Genomic DNA, 22,431 nt, shown 5'->3' with positions numbered 1-22,431 from the left:
AGAATTGGAAAAAATGCGTCAGAACTCAAATGTGTGTGCATAGCGAAATGGTTGTTTGTTCCTCATTACTAGCTATGATTTGTCTTAGGATTTTTCAACCTTAAGATTAATCATTGTTGATTCTAACCACCTTAAAGCCCAAGGGACTAACGATTTTCATGCCAACTTTGTTTAAAGGTTGAACACTCAACCCCCAAAGTTTTGGGTAACTGTTTTGAGCCTTTTACTTAGAAAAACTCACTAAGCTGTCTTTATCCTTTTTTTATTCTATTCAAATCTCTCTTTTTTTTTTCCTTCTTTTTTTTTTCTCTCTCTCTTGAATTTTTTTTAGCATGGCTCGTTAGTCATGCAATTTACTTCTCCTGCATTAAATCAGTAAACAGTAAATGAGGAATACTACATGTGTAAGCATGTGCAAAATGTCCTCAAAATTTACCCTTCGTTCTATATAAATTTTATTAAGTCTTATCTCAATAAGTATGACATCCAGGTGTCTCAAACCACTCATCAACAAAAGATGATGCATAAAAAATTATGCTCTATGCTCAAGCTTGAAAATAAATCTTTTATAATAGCCCGCTAGAAATTTAATGGTGGAATTTCTATTGACTTTAGGAACCTTATGAAAATCCCATAAGTTTTTACAAATCGACTAATCGCGCAGGTTTTAGTCTGTCAACATAATTAGTGTTATCACTCACTATGATGCTAGAAATATGAGTTTAATTATTTGAGATAGTTAGAAGTGTCAGAATATGTTTTGTTCTACGACATTAGACTCAGTTGATTATTTATGATTTTATGGTGCAATAACTCATTTTTATAATTTCGGACGAAACGACTGTTCGAAATTGTGAAATTATTTTTAGGGGCACTTCGGGGTTGAATTTTGGTAAACAATTTTCACTATAGGTTAATATAAATATTTAGAATTTTTTAGTACTAACTTTATTATGCATTTTTTTGGAGTGAATAGTAACCTCGATAAGTGCACCCATTGCAGTGTTTTCAAAATCACAATGTGGAATGTCCAAATTAGGTTAGAGAAGTTTTATTTGGACACTTGGCAAGATCTTAACCACACATAATGAATAATATTAGACATTTGGCACAAAGAGGAACCATTAGATAGATTTGTGAATGAAATCAAGGTGTGAGATCATGCCACCTAAGCAAAACCTTGTTTCATCTGATCAACCTGCCAGATCAAAGAGGGTTTGAACCCTATCAAAACCCTATATGGTTGGGATCCAACTGAAACTCCAAAAGCTTGGTTGAAACCGAAACCCTAAACGGTTTTCCAAACCCTAAAGTTGGTCTCCAAACCCTTTCTAATCGATTTTTAGCATTGTGTTTGATTACTTGATTAAATCACTTCCACATGCTATAGATTAATCAAATCCTTGTTATGACATCATTATCCAAGCTTTTAAGCCTTGAAAATTTGATTGGGCCAAGAAAAATTAGATTTGGACTTGATAGAATCTCAAACCCTAACCAAACCCCCTTTAAACCCCAAGTTGAGGCCCACCAAAGCCCATGAATTTGGCCACCTTGGCAAACCTTCTTGAAGAAGTTCTCCCTCACATGGCAAACCATCCACTGCCATTGGTTGCACCCAATAGTGCCTTGATGTGAAGGAGAAGTCCACTCCATCAACCTCCATCTCTCATAGCTACTGCAAGCAGTTCTTTGCCCTTACTCTCCACTTTATGTCATATAGACAACTTCAATCAAGGGTCTTTCAAGCCCATAACTTCCCCCTCCAGGAATCTAAAGTCTTGCAAGACATACTTCTCTCAATTTTATCACTTCTTCCACCCCCCCCCCGGGGATTCTTAGAGAGAAATCCAAAAGAGCTCTCTCGGGCATATTTTTGGGTCTTTTTGCATGGCAATTTTTGACCATTTTATGTATTTTATCACGATAACTATTTCATAAAAGTTGTTCTTCTTTGAGTCTAGTTTTCGTGGATATCTTATTAGTCTCATAACGTGCTCATTAGATCAGTCAAAAGTATTTTTAACCATAAAAATGTCATTCTGGACGTGAAACTGGAGAGTATTATATGTTTTGGAATTATTGACCAAGTTAATGGACATATCTTGGTCCGAAAATTTTTTGGAGTGTTTTTAGAAAGTTTTTATGAATGTTCATTGAGGTATTGTCACATGAATATGACTTGTGATGATAGATTTCCTTAGATTTAGAAACTTGAAAACTGGAAGTGGAAAAACAATTTTTGTTTTGTGAAAGTTTGAATATTTTGTGGTTTAATCTTATTCCAAAGGCTTTGATATTTTTATATGATGATACTAAACCTCTTATATACATGTTAGGATGTTATTTCGAAGATATTTTAGTATTATTTTTAAAAATATGATTTTCTATGCAAGAGGATTTCAGTTCGGCCTAAGATTTGATCTTTTGAGTTAGATCCATGTTTTATTGAATTTTAGCCATGTGATTTTAAGTTTGATGGTTGAATCTTCTTTAGGACACATTTTTAAACCAAGTGATGTTTTATTTTGAAGATCAAATGTCTTTAAGCCCTGGATCAAGAGATTGATCAAAGTTAGAGAAAAGTTTCTATTTTGGACTAAGTGTAAAACCAAAAACTCCAAGTGTTGTTTTGTGATTTTTGGTGACTTTTGTTTGATGATTTAAAGCATAGTTAATCTTTGGATGATGTTATGAATATGTTAGAAGTAAGATTTGATTTTTTTGAAATTCTTGGAGATGTTTTTATTAAGGTCAAAACTTGTGACTTAAGGTGTTTACTTTTTGTTAAAAGGTTTGGGTCTTTTTACAAAAAGTTTGGTATTGATGATTAACTTTTTCTTATTGGATATTTTAAGTGTGTTTTTAAACTTAGGATAGGAAGATCTTTGTTACAAAATTTTGGTTTAATCATGGGTTTTGAAGATGGAAGAAATTACAAATCAAAATCAAGAGAAATGACCTATGAATGTTTCGGCCATAGTGAGTGTTTCATAGTTGTGAATTATTTTAAATTTTTCTGAGTTGATATTTGAGTTTAGGACAAAGTTTAAATGATGGTAATTTTTAGAGTTAGGATGTGAAATCTTTAAGTTAGAGGTAAAATGGTCATTTTCCCATATGTAGAGGGTATAATGGTAATTTTATTCTAAGTTGTCTCTTTTTACATTTCTAATTTTTAGTAAATTAATTTCTAACTTTTAGAATATCCTCTTACACTACTTCGTGTTTCACGTTTTATTCTCGTAGAACACGACTATCGAGTTAAGTTAGCTCTTAACTTACTTTCAGTTTACTGTGTATGTGTGGTGGGTAAGGGAATTACAGTTTATGTTCATATGTTGTATACATGCCATGCTATGTCACGAATTATTCTATCACGAAATACTTATATGTTACACGAATTATTCTATCACGAAAAACTTATTTGTTATACAATATATTCTGTACCATGTTACTATCTATTACAAGTATGTCACATTACGTATGCCATCTATTACATATATGTCATGTCACGTAATATTCACTGTCACATGTTATGCCATGTTACGAAATGTTATCTATTACATGTTGTGAAATATTGTCGGTTTCATGTATTCTATGTTATGAAATGTTGTCTGTTACATTTATGTCCCAAAGTATGTCATGACTGTCGTCTTATGTTCATGTCACGTTACGCTATGTCAAGACTGTTCGTATTCATGTCTCGTCTTGAATACAATTTGTGTAGCTCGAGAATAATCTTGTTAAGTTATTTATGTCAATCACGACCCTAAGCGTTAGGATGAGGTAATATCATAGTGAAACTCTTTTGTTCACGCTGAAGTGTCTAAATATGTGTAAAATTTCCTGGGTTGATGAAGTACGGTTAATAGGTTGCAAATAGGGCTTAATTAGCTAGTCATCGGAGCGCACCAGACACTAGCGCTGATGGAGCCACACTTTATTTTATCTGTATCCACAACAAGTGTGGCACAAACAATTCATGGGGCCACAATAACTGTAGGGCATGAATTATGGGGCCACAACAATTATGGAGCATACACTACGTGAGACACAGTAATTGTAACATGTAGAATACGTGGGGCCAAAACAACTATGAAGTACGTATTAACGCACTCACAGCTGGTATAGACACATGTGTTATGATGCGGTAATCGACAGGAGTGCACGTCTCAAGGGGATCTGTGTGGCACTCGTATGGTCACTTTATTAATTAAGTCTACTGAATAAGATTCCAAGTTCATGTATTTCAATTCAAGTCATGTTTCACATTATGTTATGTTCAAATTTACGTTCATGTCAAGTTTCAAGTTCATGTCAATCATGGTAACCCCATAAGATAAGATCATGCAATCATGGTAACCCTATGAGATAAGAATACGAAATCATAGTAACCCCATGAGATAAGATTATGCAATCATGGTAACTCCATGAGATAAGATTACAAGTTCATGTTTATGTCATGTTATGTTCAAGTTCACGTTATGTTTCAAGTTCACATTTATGTTATGTTATGCTCAGGTTCATGTTATGTTTAAATTCATGTTTAAATTATGTATGTTCAAGTTCATGCTATGTTTCAAGTCCATGTTATGTTTTAAGTTCACGTACATGTCATGTCACGTCAAGCTAAGTTTCAGTTTTGTTCAAGTTATGTCATTTATGCTATGATATATGTCAAGTTATGCTATGCTTACTTATGACTTTGATTATGCATTCATGCTTTTATTGCCATGCATGCATCATTAACCTGTGCGGAAGTTTTCTATTAATTTGCTGAGATTTGTAATCAAATCTCAGCTGTGGTAGTCCCAACTACCATTCCCTCCGAATGGTAGGCGATGTGTCAGGATCAGATCAGGAAGCAGACACTGGCAGACTGGAAGAGGTTGACTAGATGCCGCAGACGCAATACAAAGCTTGCAGCTTCCATAGTTAGGTCTTTGGATAATATTCCGACATCGTTAGTTGAGTTACGCGAGTTACTCAACGAACTAGCTCAATAGTGTATTTTGGCAATGTAATTATGGAGGCAGGTTTCTGTTGTTTTGAGATTACAGTCTTCTGAGACTCGTGCAGTAATCGTGGATGTTTATTTTGTTAAGTATGCATGGATTTTGTTTTAACTATTTGGGATATTATAAGTTTGGTGCATAATATTGCTATAAAAAAAATTATCCGTTACGAATATTGTATAATGCTAGATGCTTGTTAGGAATATTGCATCTTATATGTCATGAAAGGAGGCAGGTAACCTTGTGTTGCATGTCCCGACCCTTTGGATGTCGGTCTGATCCCAAGCTGAATCTATGGGCGTCACATCTTCACAAAAAGAATTCTGCTCACCCCTTCACCAAGGTGCTCAAATTTCACAAAATGCTAGAAATAGAGTGTGTGTCAATCATTTGTGTATCATTGTACATCACATTAATGCAAAATTGTGCTGTTCGGTGCACACACGCTACCCTCAACTAGTGAGAGACATGATCCTCAATGAATCGTACGAAAGGAACCAAAGTGCACTTGAATGAGTAAGCAAAACAGACAACCTAACATGTGATATAAAATCAAAGTAAAACAACGAGTAAAGATAAAAGAAAAAATGCAATTAAAGAAAGCCGTAAAGGGAAGAAAAAAAATCGAAATCAAAATCAAAATTCTAGGGTTTATCCTTGAATTTAAATCATAAATTCTCAAAATCAATTCATAACAATTGTAATACCTATTTAATGGAAGCTTAAAAACTCAAGAAAAATAACTAACATAACGAAAATAAATAGTAAATAAAATGCCCAAACTTCTAAGCCAAAAACTTCAAAAATACATCATAAATTTCAAACTAAAATTAAGTAAAAAGTATGGAGTGGAAAGAACAAAGCAAATGGATGGAGATGGAGGTGCTAGGCAGTGGAGGACGACTGGGTAGCGGTAGACGTTGGACCCCTCGAGGTACTTCAATGCACGAGACTACTATCCCTTTCATGCATCTTGACTCCAAAATACCAAAAAAGAATAAAATCTCCCGTGCTTTTACATCTCAAAACCAAAGTGAAAAGCCCTAGCGTCCTTAGGTCTATATTTGTTCAAAACCGAAAAAGCCCTTGTTTTTTTTCTTGTGGCATGCATGCGTAAGTTTCCTTCTTTTTCTGCCTTTTTGTGGTTCCGTCCCAGGCCAAAAGAAAACTCTTATTTGAGTGTGTAAAACCGCAGGCCAAAAAAACTCTTTCTTTCCCCAAGTGGCTTGTGTTTCTTTTTTTTAGCTTGTGTCTTTGGCCTATCTCAAAAATTAGAAAACATAAAAAAATTAAAATGAAGAGTAAAATATTAAAAATGTGTTGTGCATGTGAAGAAATATTGCCCAATTAAATCATAAGTTATATAATTAAACAAAAACCATGGTATTAATCAATGTAAATCGCAACTCGGATTTATGCCTCTTAGCTATTTTTCATCTAAAACCAATAATAATATAGGTTCCGTTTGGATTCAGAGATGAATTAAGATAGTTTTAAATGAGTTGAATAAAATATTGTTAGAATATTATTTTTAATTTTATTATTGTTTTAGGATTTGAAAAAGTTTAATTGTTTATTATATTTTGTATGAGAATTTGAGAAAGTTGTAACGATGAGAAGAGATGAGTTGATATGAGTTCTGAATGCAAACAAAGCCTAATGGGCCATATTAGATAAGCCCATGAGTTATAAATTTTTGAGGTTGATTAAGAGTTTTTAATTAAGCTCAATAACTAGGTTAAATCTCATTTGTTATTTATTAAATGAGCTAGACTCATTTTGAAATTTAAAAATCGGCTATTAGAAATTTATTTCAATTTAAAATATCACTGATTGAAGTTCTTTACATAGTCTCAGTCACTCCCAATCCTACTAATTGAACTACTAGAGTATGTTTTTAATTTTAAAAACACTAGGATTAAAATCCTAGAATCATGTTCACCTTAAAATTCCAAAACCCAACCTATACCATTACTTGCATAGTATAAAATCCTATAAATAGAGTCTCATACATTGTACGTAAACCTACCTCTTTAAGCCTAAGCTTTTTTTTTTTTAGCTCTCTTTTTACCTCCAGTATGCTGCCTCATCCCCCCACCATGAAACATGGCAAGGCCACCATCGTCTCTTCTTCCCTCCTACTCACAACCACCATTGTCTCTCAATCGCATCGTGATTGACTTTGTGTCGAAAAGTTTTGGAAGCAACACTACAAAGTCATTAGCTTGATCATAAATTAGGATTAGCATGCGTTAGCTAGTTATACATTATTCTTATTAAAACTAATTCTTTGAAACCCAATGTTTATGTACTACACATCTCATGATATTTGCAAGCACGTATGTATTATGCATCTTATGTTATATAAGACAAGTAAGCTTTTATATGATTAAGTGTAAGATAAGTTTAGAGTAGTTAGTAAGATGGCCATTAGATGTATAGTACCAATGCGATTTATGAGTAGATATGCAAGCCATGAACTTAAGCATGATCCACTATAATATACAAGAATACTATTAGCGGCTCTCCTTGCGGCAGCGGGATGTGGGGCCGTACACAATCTTACACACATGGTTAAGTGTGTGGGCCAGTAAAATAAGTATGATAAGTTTGATAATTCAAGACAAGTTATGCATGACATAAGCATACGTATGAATATTCATGATTTTAAGTTCTTAGCTTGAAATATTTTATGAAAAAACTCATGTTAAATATGTTTATGTTATAATGAGTTTGTTATTGAGTCTTCAACCACCATTAGTTTGTTTTATGCTTTTAAACCACCCCAAATCAGAATATTTATGAAGCTAGAGCTACAAGACAGGACTTGGTCTATAGAAGCGTGACATCCTCCTAGATCATATACAAAGATGTTAAGTTATGATTTTATAGCACAAATTTCTAAAAAACTTTAATAAATACTTCCACGCACTTTCTTTTATGATTTTAGTATTTTTAATAAAGAATGATTGTATTATAAGGAATCTTTGTACCTAGTGCTTCCTTTTGAATCAAAGAAAAATATTTTTAAGTTAGGATCAGTAGTAGCACTCCGGCTCCCAAGAAATTTTAAAATTGACTTTATTCTTAATCGTGGGGAGCAGAGTGTTACAATAAGCCTCTTTGCTTGGAGAGCATGCACAGAAACTTTGGAACACGGTCAAGTGAAACAGAGGATTGCAATTTGCAAACAACCTTGGAAGGATAAACTTAACACATACATAACCAATACTTTGAATTCTTGGAGCTTTGGAGACCTAGAAGCTGATTAATGATGAAGTCAATTAAGGAATTAGTGGCTTTCTTCTTTACTCAAGCCTGGGGAATATCGAAGTATCGGAATACGAGGATTTATGATAAGTCTGAAACTGTCCTGAAGCAAATAGTAGAGCAAAGCATAGACTACGTCAAGAGCTACAATGTAATGCCCGGACCCAGTCAAGCTCAATTTATTTATTTATTTTTTACATGTTAACTTTCCCACACGTTTTATTTATTTTTTTCCGTCTATTTTCACCCTTAGAGTTTTCCTAATGTCCACGGCATGCATGACCTCGCACGTTTCCCTCATTTCTCTAGGGTTTTTCCATTGCCTATATATATACTTGTACTCCTCTCTTGAAATGTAGTAGCCGCAGCAACCTAAGCATAACTCCCTTTCGTTCACTGCCTCTCCACATTCTCGACTCAACGCTCGTCAACTTTGGACCCATAAACCAGACCACCACTTTTGACACACTCTGGCTCAGCCTCCGTCAACCCTCCACCAAGTTGCAGTCGCTGCTAGCCTCTTCAACCTAGCAGTTGCACCATCCAGAATTCACACTGCCCCCCATATGAAATCAACGCAACCCGTGCTTACACGAAGCCCGCACCGTGCATTGCCGCGCCACCCTAGCACCTCCACATAGTTGTCGTCCAGTTCATCCACCCCTCATAAGCATCCGCCCAGACCAACCACCAGGACCGCGTTCCACAGCCACGGGAAACAGCAATCCACCGCTTCTACCAAGTCAAAATCCTCTGTTTTATCTCCCAAAAACAAAGCAATCCACATACAGCAACTCCTCCACGCCGGTTGCCTTAGCCTTAAGCAACATCACTGCCCAGCCTTTAAGCTCACCACTGTTGACCTCCGCCTAGCCCTTTGGTCTGCTGCGCGCCACCTCAGGCTCACAGAGAGCTTCATTCTCTCTCGCGCCGAGCTCTCTCTCTTCGTCTTTTTCTCTTTTTCTAGGTAAGGTTCCTCTCTCTCTCTCATTAGCTGGTCTCTCTCTCTAACCAGTGTTCTGCCGCCGCCCCCACCACTGTAAACAACCGCCCAACTCGCCGCCTTCGTGCCCTCCATCGCTCGATGAGTATGGCTCCATACGAATTTATACTGTGATATATATGAACCTGTCATTTTCGAAAGGGTCCTTATGTGTTTTTTTTAATCCCTAAAATACCCTTATCATTAGACTAATTATATGTTTATCATGTTTTGGTCTATATATATTAGTAGGTTTTGTTTTAAAATACAAGATTTTATAAAGGAAATAGAGAAAGACTTGAGATATTATTAGTGATAATATATAAATTTTAAGAAGTACATAGTAAGTGCAAAATTTTATTTTGAGATCTTTAAAGAGAAACTAATTAGTCTATTTTTATTAAATGAAATTTTTACTTCCTAACTTTTAATTAGTTTTGTTATAATCATGTTAAAGAAAATTTTTTTAAACTACAGATGTATTTTTGTGGCATAGTTGTATTTAGTATAATATTATTATGCAATTTAGAAATGACTTAGAGTATAATAGTGAGAGGAATTAAGTGGATATTGATGGTTTTAGAAATGATGATATTTTAGAAATTATAAGAATTTTAGGTTTTGTGGATTTAAAATAGGTTCTTTTAGTATCTTAGGTTTAAACTTCAAAATACGTGGTTGATTGAAAATTTATGGGAATTACTTGATTATTTTATAGGTGACGATTTTTAATTGTTCGACATTTTTGAGGAAAATTCTGAAAGGGCTAAGAAGTTCAGGTAAGCGGGGTTCCTATGCTAGACTTTGCATTAAAACAAAATGAGTTAAGGTTGATCTTTGGAAAATATACATATTTGATTATGAAAATAAATTTGAACTACCTCAGTTCTTTGTTTAGCATTACTCATGAGATTCTGTATAAGAAAAAATTAGACATGAGCTTATTTTTGATATTCTGTTTCTGAACTTTGAAAAAGAGAGCGAATATGAAATTTTGTGTCTAAATTGTGTTGTGATATGATTTTGTTCTGTTCTGATGATTTTCTGTACTCTGATTAGATTTGATGTGATTTTCTGAAAACCTCTGGCGTAACATTCTGTTTCTGTTTCTGTTCTGTTCTGATCTTACCACGGGTGTAAAACTGTGGCCTCTGTTGGGGTTGGTACCAACTTTTTTGTTTCTGGTGCACCCACTTTGGAAACAAAGTGGTTATCTACGTGGTCTTTCCTATGTGCACACTTGGAGCTCCGAGAATGAATAAGGTGAAGATTCACATTCTGTTTCTGCTTGGTTAGCTACCGGGGTTTGCACAACCCTACCACGAGTGTTAAACATGGTATTTGTTCTGATATGATAAGATAAGATGTGATGTTTCAGTTTATGCTATGCCAAAGAGATTTTGATTATGAATATTTTCGAACTTTCGCTCTGATATTTTTGATAACATGCTCTGACGCTGCATTTTGAAAACAATATTCTGATTCTGTATTCTGAACTCTATAAATGCTCATGTTTACACATTAGTATATGTTCTCTGCTTACTGAGTTGTTGATAACTCACCCCTTATCTTCATATATTTTTCAAATGATTTTGAATGGTCCAGCTAAGAATCAGGATTATGGAGTTTCGGTGAGATGATTATTTAAGCATAGTGGATTACTCATAGAAGATATCTGAGAATTGACGAATTTTAATAATAGATTTTATAGTATTCTAATGACTTTATATTTTGGAGTCTGTAAATATACTGATGAATTGTGAGTTTTAAGTTATATGGAGTAACTCTTCGATCCCTATGGGACCGAGGCGTTACATATAATGCCATCATGGCTTCAACCAAGGGGTTGTTGCAGGACACAGCTATCAGATGAAGTGCATCTCCTATATATGGGCACAGTAACTCAGTGTAGATGGAGCCTTGTTCAAGGAGAGATGCAAAACTGAAATAGATGCAGTAGTACGGGACGACAAAGGTCAAGTAATCATGGTGATGAGCAGAATACAGGAGGAAATGAATGAAGTCCGAGGTATAGAAACTTTGGCAGCGTTAAGAGGACTACAAATTAGCAGAAACATGGATTTTCAGAAACATGGATTTACAATGTCTATGGTAGTAGCCATCAATTCCACTTCAACAAACTTATCTCGACAATGGCCTTTGGTGAAAGAAATCAAACCCCTCTTCAAACTTTTCAATCTCATTATGTGGTCGATGAGTGCAGGGAAGGAAATAAGGCAACAAGCACATGCTCTTACCCGACGCGAGAGATGTGAATGGAATTGCAGTTTGGTGGTAATCATGTCCAGATGACAATAGCCCAAATTGTATCAGTTGATGCTTTCTTGTAATTGAGTTTGAAGTAATGAATTGATATCCTTATAAAAAGAAAAAGTACCAATATTTTTTTTATTAGCACTGGGTGTCCAGAAACAACATCCCAACTAATCCCGGGAGTGCACAGCTCTCGGCAAGTAATCTCCTTTCTTGGAGCTCACAATGATTACAAAAATGTGCCCTTAATGGTACACATATTGTGATTCTTTTGTAATTTTAGACTGATAAAAATATAATATCCTTTATTCAACAACGAACTATTCTTTTATCTAGGTGGATCCATAGAAAAGTACATCATTTCTTCTTTTCCACCAAAACAAGAAAGTACAAAAACATCACCTAAAGTTTTTATGAATATATCGAATGACCTGGGAACCCATGATAATTATTAATTAGTTCTTGGTGCATCCTTCTATCCTAACACTCCCATGTCCTTCAATTATTAGTTGATGAGTAGACGTTCTATCATATCTCGGCATCAAGCTCCAGTATGAGGTCGTGGGGTCCCAAAATAGAGGCAAAAGTAGTACCCTTGTGCTGAGGAAGCTGGTTGATTTTGTTTGAATCCTCCTCAGTCAAGCACCAATCAAAGATCTGCAGGTTCTCCTTCATCCTTTCCTTGTTGAAGCTCTTTGCAACAAAACTCACCCCCTGCTCATATACCCATCTCAAAGATATCTGCAAGCCAATGCATTTACCAATATAAGAAAATCATTAATGAAGACTACTTGGCAAGAACAGTACTACCAAAACTTCTTTGGAAAAAATAAACAAATAGACAAGATTTTCCTCATAAATCTAGTAAACCCTTCAAGTAATTTGATCGAAACAAGATTAAAAAAAGAAATCGTTTTGCTTGGTGAAAAATCATGCGTTCTATCGCTAAAAAGGACTCATAAAAGGGGAAAAAAATATTAAAAAATAAAAGGTGTACCTGGGCAGTAGTTTTGCCTTTAGCCTTAGCAATGTCTCTCAGGACATCACAGTCTATAATCCTATTGTCTCCCCACTTCGTGCCATTTGCACCCAGTGGAGTGTAAGCCGTAATATGTACATCATTGGCTTGGCAAAACTCTCTCAATTTCTTCTGATGCCAAAGTGGGTTCATCTCCACCTGAAGAAGATATGCATGCGTTAGAGTTTGGAATTCCTATGATCATTAGGAATCTTCCGAACTCTGAAAGTTGGACAAGTTAATTAATATTACTTGATTCACAGCCGGAGGGATTTTGGCGACAGAAAGCAGCTCCTCAAGCTTCTTACAAGAGAAATTGCTGACACCAATGGCCCTTGTGAGGCCCAGATTCTTACATTCCTCCATGCCTTCCCAAACTGACTTTATATCTAAGGGAAATGCGTGTTCTTTAACAATGGGCATCTTACGCACCTCTTGACTCACTCTCAACGGCCAATGAATTAGGTACATATCAATGTAGTCCAATTTCAGATTCCTGTATGGTTGGTATATAAAGGATTCATTATATATTGAGAAGGCCGATGCTCAACTTTCATGGGAAAAATATTGCTCTATATATTGGAGCAGATCAGATTATTTCTACTCACAAGTTGGTGCGAAGAATACAGTGATCTTCCACATTGTTAGACATGATATAATATGATTTACAAGAAATTTAGATCTTAAACTTTTCGTGTAAACTAAAGCTCTACAATATCAAGAGTGTGGAGAATGTGTTCTCTATGGACCTGTAAGTAAAACTTTTTATTGTTAGCCACAGTTTACAAATGTTGCATGCATCCTTGTCCTATTATTGGTAAGAGCACTCCTAATAGCTTTTGTAAAATATACTTTTCTTTAAAATATAAAGAAAGATGGCTAAAAGTCCATTCCATTAGATCATATATTCTATTTCTATTTTACATTCAGTTACAGTAAATCCTCTACATGTAGAGGTACTGATTATTCCTCTAAACAATTTTTTATTATTTTTCTCTCATTTCATCCTCTTTCTTTTTTATCTTATTTTCATTTTAACTCTTTTATTGCTTTTGCAGAGGCCTTGCTCTCTTATCTATCATTTACTCTCTAGCACTCGGTTTATCGTCCATTTTAATTTTATGCATACAGAAGTTTTGATATTGTGAATAATAAAGACGTGTTTTTTTATAGTTTTACTCTTTTTTTTAAGTAATTTAAAATAAGGAATATTACAAATATTAAAATATATGATGTGTAGATATTATCATATTTGAAATAAATAAAAAAGATTAAAAAATATAATATTTAAATGATATAAAAAAAATAGATAAACTGATGTATGATGTATTGTAAAAGTCAGTATGTAAAATAAAAAAGTGAGTTTTGATGATGTATTTTAAAGGATAGGATAAAGAATCCATCGGGAAAAGCGGTGTTGCCACCTGAGTAACACTGCTCCAAGTGACTGCTAGGCCAAATTGGTATTTTTATTTTTTATTTTTAATTTATATTTTTTTATTATTTTAAAATATTCTTAAAAAATATTAAAATATATCAATACACTAATAATTACTTCTTTAATTATTAAGTAAAATAAAATAAAATAAGAGATGTTGAGGTGTCAAATTTAAATATCATTTTTCCGTTGGGAATGCTTAATAGTTAGTGATGAAAAAATCATCTCTCCAACTATATATCTTGAGTACACGCGGAACCCAAGTAAAGCCTCATTTCATTAGGATTTGAAATACATGGGACCGAACTTGCCATGCTTCATTGCTCCATTACCGTCAAAGAAAAGCTGGCACAGTAATAATGACCAAGAAAAAAAAGTAAAGCAAGACAAAAAGTAACGATACCTAAGACTCATCTTGATAGCGGGGACGACAAGATCACGCTCGGCAGAGGCAGCCCAAAGCTTGGTGGTGATGAAGAGCTCGTCCCTGGACTTCACGAGGCCGAGCCTAAGAGCGTCCGCAATTGCTTCCCCCAGAGGCTGCTCCGACCCATAAACAAAGGCGGTGTCAAAGTGTCGGTACCCTGCTTTTATTGCCTCTATGATTGCGGCCTTTGCCGTTTCTGGATCGGCCGGCGGATACGATGAGGTTCCCATGCCCACAACCGGCATCCTAAGCTCATTCTTGGAGCTCAGAGTTACCTCAGGACACGTTGTCATTTCCTCCAAACCTGACTCCCAGATCCCAAACTACTCTCAAGTTGGTCGATCTCTATGCGAACTACTTCCTCTTATCTCAATCACTTCCTCTCATCTCAATTTATATATTTCGAGATAAGACAAATAATGGGCATTACTACATGAATAAGGTATTTTAATCTTTTGTTGTTGACATGGACGACTTTGTGTTCCTAACTCCACACCTCACAACTCAAGCGTTTTCACTTGACCGAAATGAAGACAACGACTAGATACTGACACAAAATTCTACTAGCATCACTGTCCAATCGAGACCGCAAACCAAGTTTTACTGTATAATCGAGACTTGTGAATATGCATACAAGAAATCAAAGGTATTACTTGAAAAAAATTATTACAGTTACGAATAAATTTCACAATCATATAATTCCATATTATTATTTTATAAAATACTATCATATATTATTAAACTTATGCTCATAATTTGAGAGTTTTAGGTTCTATTTAGATGTTAAGAGTATCTTAGATCATCTATAAATATTAGAAAAATAATTTATGAATAATAGTAAATAATTTTTAAATAGTAATAAATTTAGAGATAATAGTGAAATAATATAAAAATATCTGAAAATAATTATATTCTTAAACAAACAGAGTTAAAAGAATGTGTTGGATCTTAATATATTTATTAGAGATTTAATATGCTACATGTGTTATAGGAACCAAGATCTTTTTGTATTCATATATATATATATATATGTATGGCAATACATCTGAATATTGCGATAATAGATTCGAAATGATTGTTTTGAATTGAATACCAACGTGCCCTCTAGATGGCTGGCTACAAAATGTTGACTAATCGTTAGCGTTATAATGTTGACCATTGACAAAGGGTTCATAGGAAAGACCGGATTTTAACAAGTTTGGAAAAAGAATTCGTACAATGGCCACCCGCGTCTGTGTATATTTTAGATTTTTTTATTACTATTTTACGTTTTTTTAGTTTTTTTGTGTGATTTTATTATGTATTTTTTTCATTCTACGTTGATGTGACGGATTGATTGTGCATCTTTTTATTTTAAAAAAGGAGAATGATATATGTCCCGACAGGTGGCGGCAGTTTTATTTTTTTACTTATGATTAAAGAAATATGTTTTAATAAGAAAATACTTTTTTCACATAGGACGCTACGCCCACAGAAGAAATTTTCTACCGAAAATTCAAAACAATTTTTTTAAAACTTTTTTTTTCACAATTTTTTAAACTATTTAGATATTATTTTAAAAAAAATTACATATTCATTCAAAATACTTTCTTAATCATTAAGTGAAAAAAATTAAAAAAAACATTTGATAGAAGATTTTAATAGAAATCTTTTGTGAGAATAGTATTTTCCTTTCACATAGACTGCTAAGTCCACAAAAAATTTCTATCGAAATTTTCTACGAATCATTCAAAACACTTTTTTTTTTTTTAACTTTCTCTTTCACCATTTTTTTAACTATTTAGATATTTTAAAAATAAAAATAAAATCACATATTTATTTAAAAATATTTACTTAATTATTAAGTAAAAAAATAAAAATTTCATTAAAAATCTTAAGTGGCAATAGTGTTTTCCTTTCACATGGACGTTGCTACGCCCACAAAAAATTTCAATCAAAATTTTCTACCAAACACTCAAAAAACTTTTTTTATTTTTTTTTACTTTTTCTTTTACAATTTTTTGAACTATTTAGATATTTTTTAAAAATAAAAAAATCACAGATTTATTTAAAAATATTTATTTAATGATTAAGTAAAAAAATTTAAAAAAAATAAAAAAATATTCGGTAGGAGATTTCGGTAGAAATCTAACGCGGGAATAGTGTTTTCCTTTTCGCTTAACTGTGCAATAGATTTGGTCTGTGTTATTTTGCAATAGATAGTGGATCTATGTTCTATGCTAGGAGAAAGTCAACTTTGCCGCTCTTAGTTAATCGTTGGTTAAATTTTTTTTATTTAATAATTAAAAAAATAATTTTAAATGTATTAACACATTTTTTTTAATTGTTAAAAATATTTAAATATATTAAAAAAATCATTAAACGATACACTCAACCGTAAGAATGGGGCGGCGTGATAGTCCCCCTCTTTATGCTAGTGCCTGAAAATATTCCGTATAAACATTGAACGGAGAGAATAAAGCTGGCCGCTTCTACATGCGTTTTTTTTTTTTTTTAACTTCTTGTTCCTTCTATATAATCTTTGTACACAATTCAAGCTTCAAAATACAATGGTTAAAACTTAACAAAGTACCCAGGATATAAGCCTTTCTTTCTAAGAAACATACAAAAATGCCTAAAATATTTTTTTTTGTATGTTTGTCGTAGTTTTTTGTGTTTGGAGGATAGTAATACTTAAAAAGTAATGATAAAATATTAAATAATAGTAAAAAATAGATAAAAAATAATAATAAAATAATAAATAGTAATGGAGTTACCTCAGTACCCAAACTAGGCCTAAAATCTCATTTGAAAAGTGAGATGAGATGAGACAGTTTTAGATGAAAGTTAAATATTGAATAAAAGTTAAATTGTTATTATATTTTGTATAAAAATTTGAAAAAATTATAATGATGAGATGCAATTGTTTCTGTATCTAAACGGAACTTAAAAAGAGGTTTGGATAGTGAATTGAAATGAGATAAGTTGAGATAAAAATTAAAAATTAAAAAAAATATTGTTAGAATATTATTTTTGTAATATTATTATTATAAGATTTAAAAAAATGAATTTTTTATTATATTTTGTGAAATGAAATTAAAAAAATGATAATGATTAGATAAGATGTGATGATTAGATAGGAAACTCTGAATTCAAACGGGGAGACTTTGGTTGCATTTGAGTAATGATGTATTCTTAAGTATTCTGTGAATAACAGTAAAAAAATAATGAAAACATAATTATAGAATATTAAATAGTAATAAATAGTGATAAAAAAAATATGTGAAAGTAATATTAAATAATAAATAATAGTAAGATATTTTGAAAATATCTGAAATATTTCCAGCATCCAAGATTTTCCAGTGTTCAGGTGTGAGGTTTCACATCCTTACTCTGTTTTCATTTTCAAATTCGTTATCATCGTACTGTTAAACTTCAACATGTTTTGAGTCTAATTAATTATCTCTAAGTTCTTAATTATGAGTTTTTATGCTTTGAGATGTTACAAATTCTAGGGTTCGAGAAGTTTCAAAGCGATCATTTTGTTCAGGTCCACGTATCAAAATGATCCTTCAGTTTATTTTTTGTTGGTAAAGTGACGATAAATTCTGACGTGGTTCATAGGCAATTATAGAAAGACATGTCGTATTGATATTAATTAGTTTTTTAAAGGGTAGCAATACAGCTACCTTCTCCCTATTAGTGTATTTTTTTAATATATTTTTGAATTGTCTTTAATATTTTAAAAAAATCACAATATTATATTAAAAGGGGTTACTTCCACAGAGGAAGCCCACCAAACAGCCAGTCAGCCAACGGATAGATAAAAGAAAAATTGTATTTTTTCATTTTTATTTAAATATTTTTTTATATTCATTAAATAATTTTTTAAAAAATTAAAAATTTATTTTAAAATCCAATCGGTGGCTACCACCTTATGTAAATATCTAAATAGTTTAAAAAATGGTAAAAGAAAAAGTAAAAGAATAAAAAAAGTGCTTTGAGTGTTCGGTAAAAAATTTGGATAGAAATTTTATGTGGACGAAGCAACATCTATGTGAAAGGAAAATACTATTACCACAGAAGATTACTGAATTTTTTTTTTATTTTTTTAATTTTTTTACTTAACGATTAAGTAAGTATTTTTAAATGAATGTATTTTTTTTTTAAAAAAATATTTAAATAGTTTTAAAAAACGATGAAAGAAAAAGTAAAAAAATAAAAAAAGTATTTTGAGTGTTCGGTAGATGGACGTAGCAACGTCCTAAGCAAAAATAACACCAACGAAAATAGCTCAAACCAACACCAACCCATAGCTCATTCATATTTTCATATATTGCAAAAAGACAGAAACCAAAATACCTCATTCTTCTTTCCTAACCCAAAGAAATCCAAGGATCTGAACAAAATAAAATCCAACGCTAATTCTCTCCCACATTTAGATTTGACCAAAATAAAACTCAAAGAAACCCAAAAATAGAGGAGAAGAAATTATAGAAATTTACCCTGTTGCTTGTGAACATAGTTTTTGGAGAGAAGCTCCGAGGAGTTGCGGGAAAGAGCTGCCGACGATGTTTTTTATGGCGACGGGCACTTGTCTTTGATGGAGTTGTTTATGGCAACTGGGAGGAGCTGGAGAGAAAAAACATAGAGGGAAAGGAGAGATCGGTCAAGCCGCGGGAAAGAAACGAGGGGTTTCAAGAAATAATAAAAAAAAAAACAAATGACTTAGCAATAGAGTGCATGTCAGACTTGAGGAATGAATTTACTGTAACTAATATATTGGATAACTTTCATTTAGCTAATTCAATGTGGCCTCAATTCTGGAGGAATTAGCAAAAAGTTTCTCTTTTGGAAAAAGGAAGAGACTTGGAGTTGTTTTACCACTTTACCCTAAAATGCATTGGTTCTGTTTGGATTCAAAGATGAGTTAAGATAATTTTAGATGAGTTGAATAAAAAATTATTATAATATTATTTTTAATATTATTATTGTTTTAAGATTTGAAAAAGTTGAATTATTTATTTGTGTGAAAATTTGAAAAAGTTGTAATGATGAGTTAAAATGAGTAGAGATGAATTTAGGTAAGTCTTGAATCAAACAAGGCCTAGCCAAATGCCAGTGCTTTGAGCTTGTTAAAGATCTACCCAATAGCCTTTTAAGGCCATGCTTGGATACAACGTTTCATTTTATTTTATTTTATCTCATCTCATTTGTTGATGTCGTGTTTCACAGCCCAAACAGTTCCACAAAGCCTAAGCTCCCTGGTGCCTGCAACTAAGAAGAAAGAGAGGCTCCCGTGGCCTTTGAGGTCACTCCAATGCTTAAGTCAGTGGGTTGTTCTCTAGTGATGGAGAATGAAAATACAATGCAAAGTAAAGAGTTATGTAGGTTGAATCGAGGGACTCCCATAAGAGGGTTATCCCTTATTTATACCGGAGTCGGGCCCTTCAGTTGAGGGAGATCGTGGTGTGTCAGACGCAGGCTTGCCACCACCCATTCTCTATCACCTTAGTGGGGCCAGTCTGCGGCCTAGCGAGAGAACGCGCTGTGCCTGTTGTCCTATGTCTGTGCGGCCGCAACTTCTCTGTCATGCTAGGAGATGTTAGATCGCGGGCGAGCCGTCCTTGGCTCCTAGGATGCTCCATCACTTGCAGGATTTCCTGACACTGACCTGGGTTGGCTCGTGTCTGGGATTCGTGACTCTCGAGTCTAGTGCATGATGATATTGTGCCTGGCCGGCCGGGTAATTTGACTTGCTAATTTGTAGACCCCCGATCCTCCCTGACCTTGAGTTGACATGTCCATCTTGACCGGGCCTACGCTTACTTTCCCATCCTCTCTCCCCGGGTCTTTGGCTCCCCTACTTTGGCCCGGGTTTCGTGGTTAGGGCTTCCCTAGGCTTGGGCCTTAGGAAGTGGGCCTTCCCTCACAGTACCCTACAAATTCCTACCACAGACACAGGGTCGGCATTCCATCTTTCCTCATCCCGGTCGGCTCCTTTGGTTCCTGTCAATTTGGTTCTCCTGAAGCCTTTCTCCCGCTACTTCTTGAAGATGACTCGGTGCCTGCTGGTTTGGCTTCCCGAGGGCTGATGAGACGTGCGGGCTGCTCCTCTTTCCCGAGGGTTAGTAAATGCATCTTTTAGCTCCTGGTCGCTCCTGGTCGTTCCTGGCGACCGTCCCGCTTCTCAAGGCTAGATGAGATGTGCGAACTGCGCCCCTAACTGCTCTGACACCTTTCTGGTGCGTGTCGCACACTCCTTCACTCCTTCGGCTGCCATCCGTGCCATGTGGTGCTAGCTGACGTTACTAAACCTGGCGTCATTTCGCTTCCCTATTTAAGCCGTTCACCCCCCCCAGTCTTTCTTTCTTTTACCTTCGTCTTCCCATCTACTGCTTCGTCTTCTTCTTTCGCTCCCAGTTTCCTAGCCACTCTTTCTTTCTTCTCTTCCTTCCGTTCGACAGCCTTCTCTTTGCACTTTCGATGGCTTCCATGGATATTGCTGCTCCGTTCTTTGGGGCAAAACATTGGGTTTCCTCCGTTACTGGTGCTGACCTTAGAGCGTTTCGCTCTAAGTATGAGATTCCCTCCTCCGTGGTTCTGGAGATGCCATGGAGTGAACACGCAGTGGGCTCCAACGGCACTGCGACAAGGGTCGCTCTGTTTTAGTTGATGTTTGCCAACGGCCTCCTCCTCCTGTTCTGCCGTCCTGTTCGGGAAGTCTTAAACTTCCTTGGGTTGGCCCCGGCGTAGCTGCATCTGAATGCGTGACACCTTTTGATCTCCAGTTGCATCATCTGCAGGGTGGTGCTGAGCAAGACCCCCGAAGAATATCCCAACATGACGTCGCTTGAGTTTTTTTATGCATATCGGCTCGTCTACCGCATGGGCAACATTGTCAGCTTCCAAGCCTGATCCTCCTCTCGCAAGATAGCTTCGCTCGAGCAGCGTCACTCTAGTATCAAAGAGTGGTTGTGTAAATTCTTTTTTGTGTCCGGCCTGAGCTGGGAGGCCCCTCACCAAGAGTTTCCCATTCAGGCAAGTTGGGGGTATCCTCCATCAGTCGAGAGCTTAGATCTCACCCTCAACCGGAGGAAGGAGGCCCGGTAAGAATTGGTGATTGCCTGGGTGAGGGCTCATCCCGGAGAGTTGAATACCGATGTGGTACTCTCCTACGAAAACACCCATGGCTACTTGACGTCTCCTGATCACTTGTACGCCGTGGGAAGGAATTTTCTAGGCAGCGTCCCCCCTCCCGATGTCCTCCCCTTCGCCGAAAGAGAGCCGCATGCCCTTCCGGTGGTTAGGCCAAAAGGCCAAGGGTGCAGCACGAATCTCCCCTAGGGGTTCTACTCCATCCATAAGCCTGGTTGGAGAGTCTGGAGTGCGCGCTTGCTCGTCTCAGCTGTAGGGGTCTGCCCTTGCGGATGCTCTAGCCCCCTCGTCATGGGGGACCACATCCTTCCCGAGGGGCCCAGTTCCTACTGGCGGCCCTTCCCCCTCAACCAGCTCCCACGTCGTCGAGCCCTTTTAGAGCCCGTTGCCTTACTTTGAAGAAGACTTGGAGGCTTGCGACCTCTAGGCGGCCTTCTTTGCCTCCCTGGCACACCCTTTTCCCCACAAGCCCAGCTCGTTTACAACCTTCTCCTCCTTTGAGGATACTCTCCAGGAGGAGACTACTGCTAGGTCTCCTTGAGAGGACTCTTCGACCGGGCTACGAATGGTAGAGCTACTCAAAAATCCAGCCCTTGGGGGAAGTGAAGATAAGGGAGACGATATGTTCTTGGGATCCGGGCCTGTGAGGGGGTGCAAAGTTCTTAGCTCGCCTCCGGTTCTAGGGGCAGCGAGTCAGCCCCTCCGCCAAGCCCCTCCTGAATCCCTGCTGAGATGAATGTTCCCTGGGATAAAGTGGACGACGACAAAGCCAGGCCCCTCAGGAACCGGAAACCCTGAAGGGGGGATTGGCGGGTCTCCCCTTCAAGACGAAGGGGATGGAGTGTTGGGGGCCACAATGACGAGGAT

At 35.6% G+C, this 22,431-nt stretch overlaps 1 protein-coding gene across 1 annotated transcript; it reads right to left on the bottom strand.

The window, feature by feature from the left end:
- Nucleotides 1-11,821: 11,821 nt before the first annotated feature.
- LOC121256742 (D-galacturonate reductase-like) lies at nt 11,822-14,958 on the bottom strand. Its single transcript, XM_041157628.1, has 4 exons — nt 14,404-14,958; nt 12,815-13,058; nt 12,542-12,721; nt 11,822-12,285 (listed from the first exon to the last, which is right to left on the bottom strand). The coding sequence occupies exons 1-4, from the start codon at nt 14,718-14,720 to the stop codon at nt 12,073-12,075; spliced, it is 954 nt and encodes a 317-aa protein (XP_041013562.1). The 5' UTR covers nt 14,721-14,958; the 3' UTR covers nt 11,822-12,072.
- Between the last annotated feature and the right edge of the window lie 7,473 nt (nt 14,959-22,431).

Source organism: Juglans microcarpa x Juglans regia, chromosome 3D (assembly GCF_004785595.1).
Source record: "Juglans microcarpa x Juglans regia isolate MS1-56 chromosome 3D, Jm3101_v1.0, whole genome shotgun sequence".
Lineage (NCBI taxonomy): Eukaryota > Viridiplantae > Streptophyta > Magnoliopsida > Fagales > Juglandaceae > Juglans > Juglans microcarpa x Juglans regia.
Note: the sequence above shows the minus strand (reverse complement) of the source record. Positions and strands in the feature narration are given on the sequence as shown.

Excerpts from the sequence above, each read along its gene's own strand:
- LOC121256742 (XM_041157628.1), bottom strand. The coding sequence starts at position 14,720 with ATGACAACGTGTCCTGAGGTAACTCTGAGCTCCAAGAATGAGCTTAGG. Across the intron at positions 13,059-14,403 it reads GCTATCAAGATGAGTCTTAG|GAATCTGAAATTGGACTACA; the intron begins GTATCGTTACTT and ends CCAACCATACAG. Across the intron at positions 12,286-12,541 it reads AAGGCAAAACTACTGCCCAG|ATATCTTTGAGATGGGTATA; the intron begins GTACACCTTTTA and ends ATTGGCTTGCAG.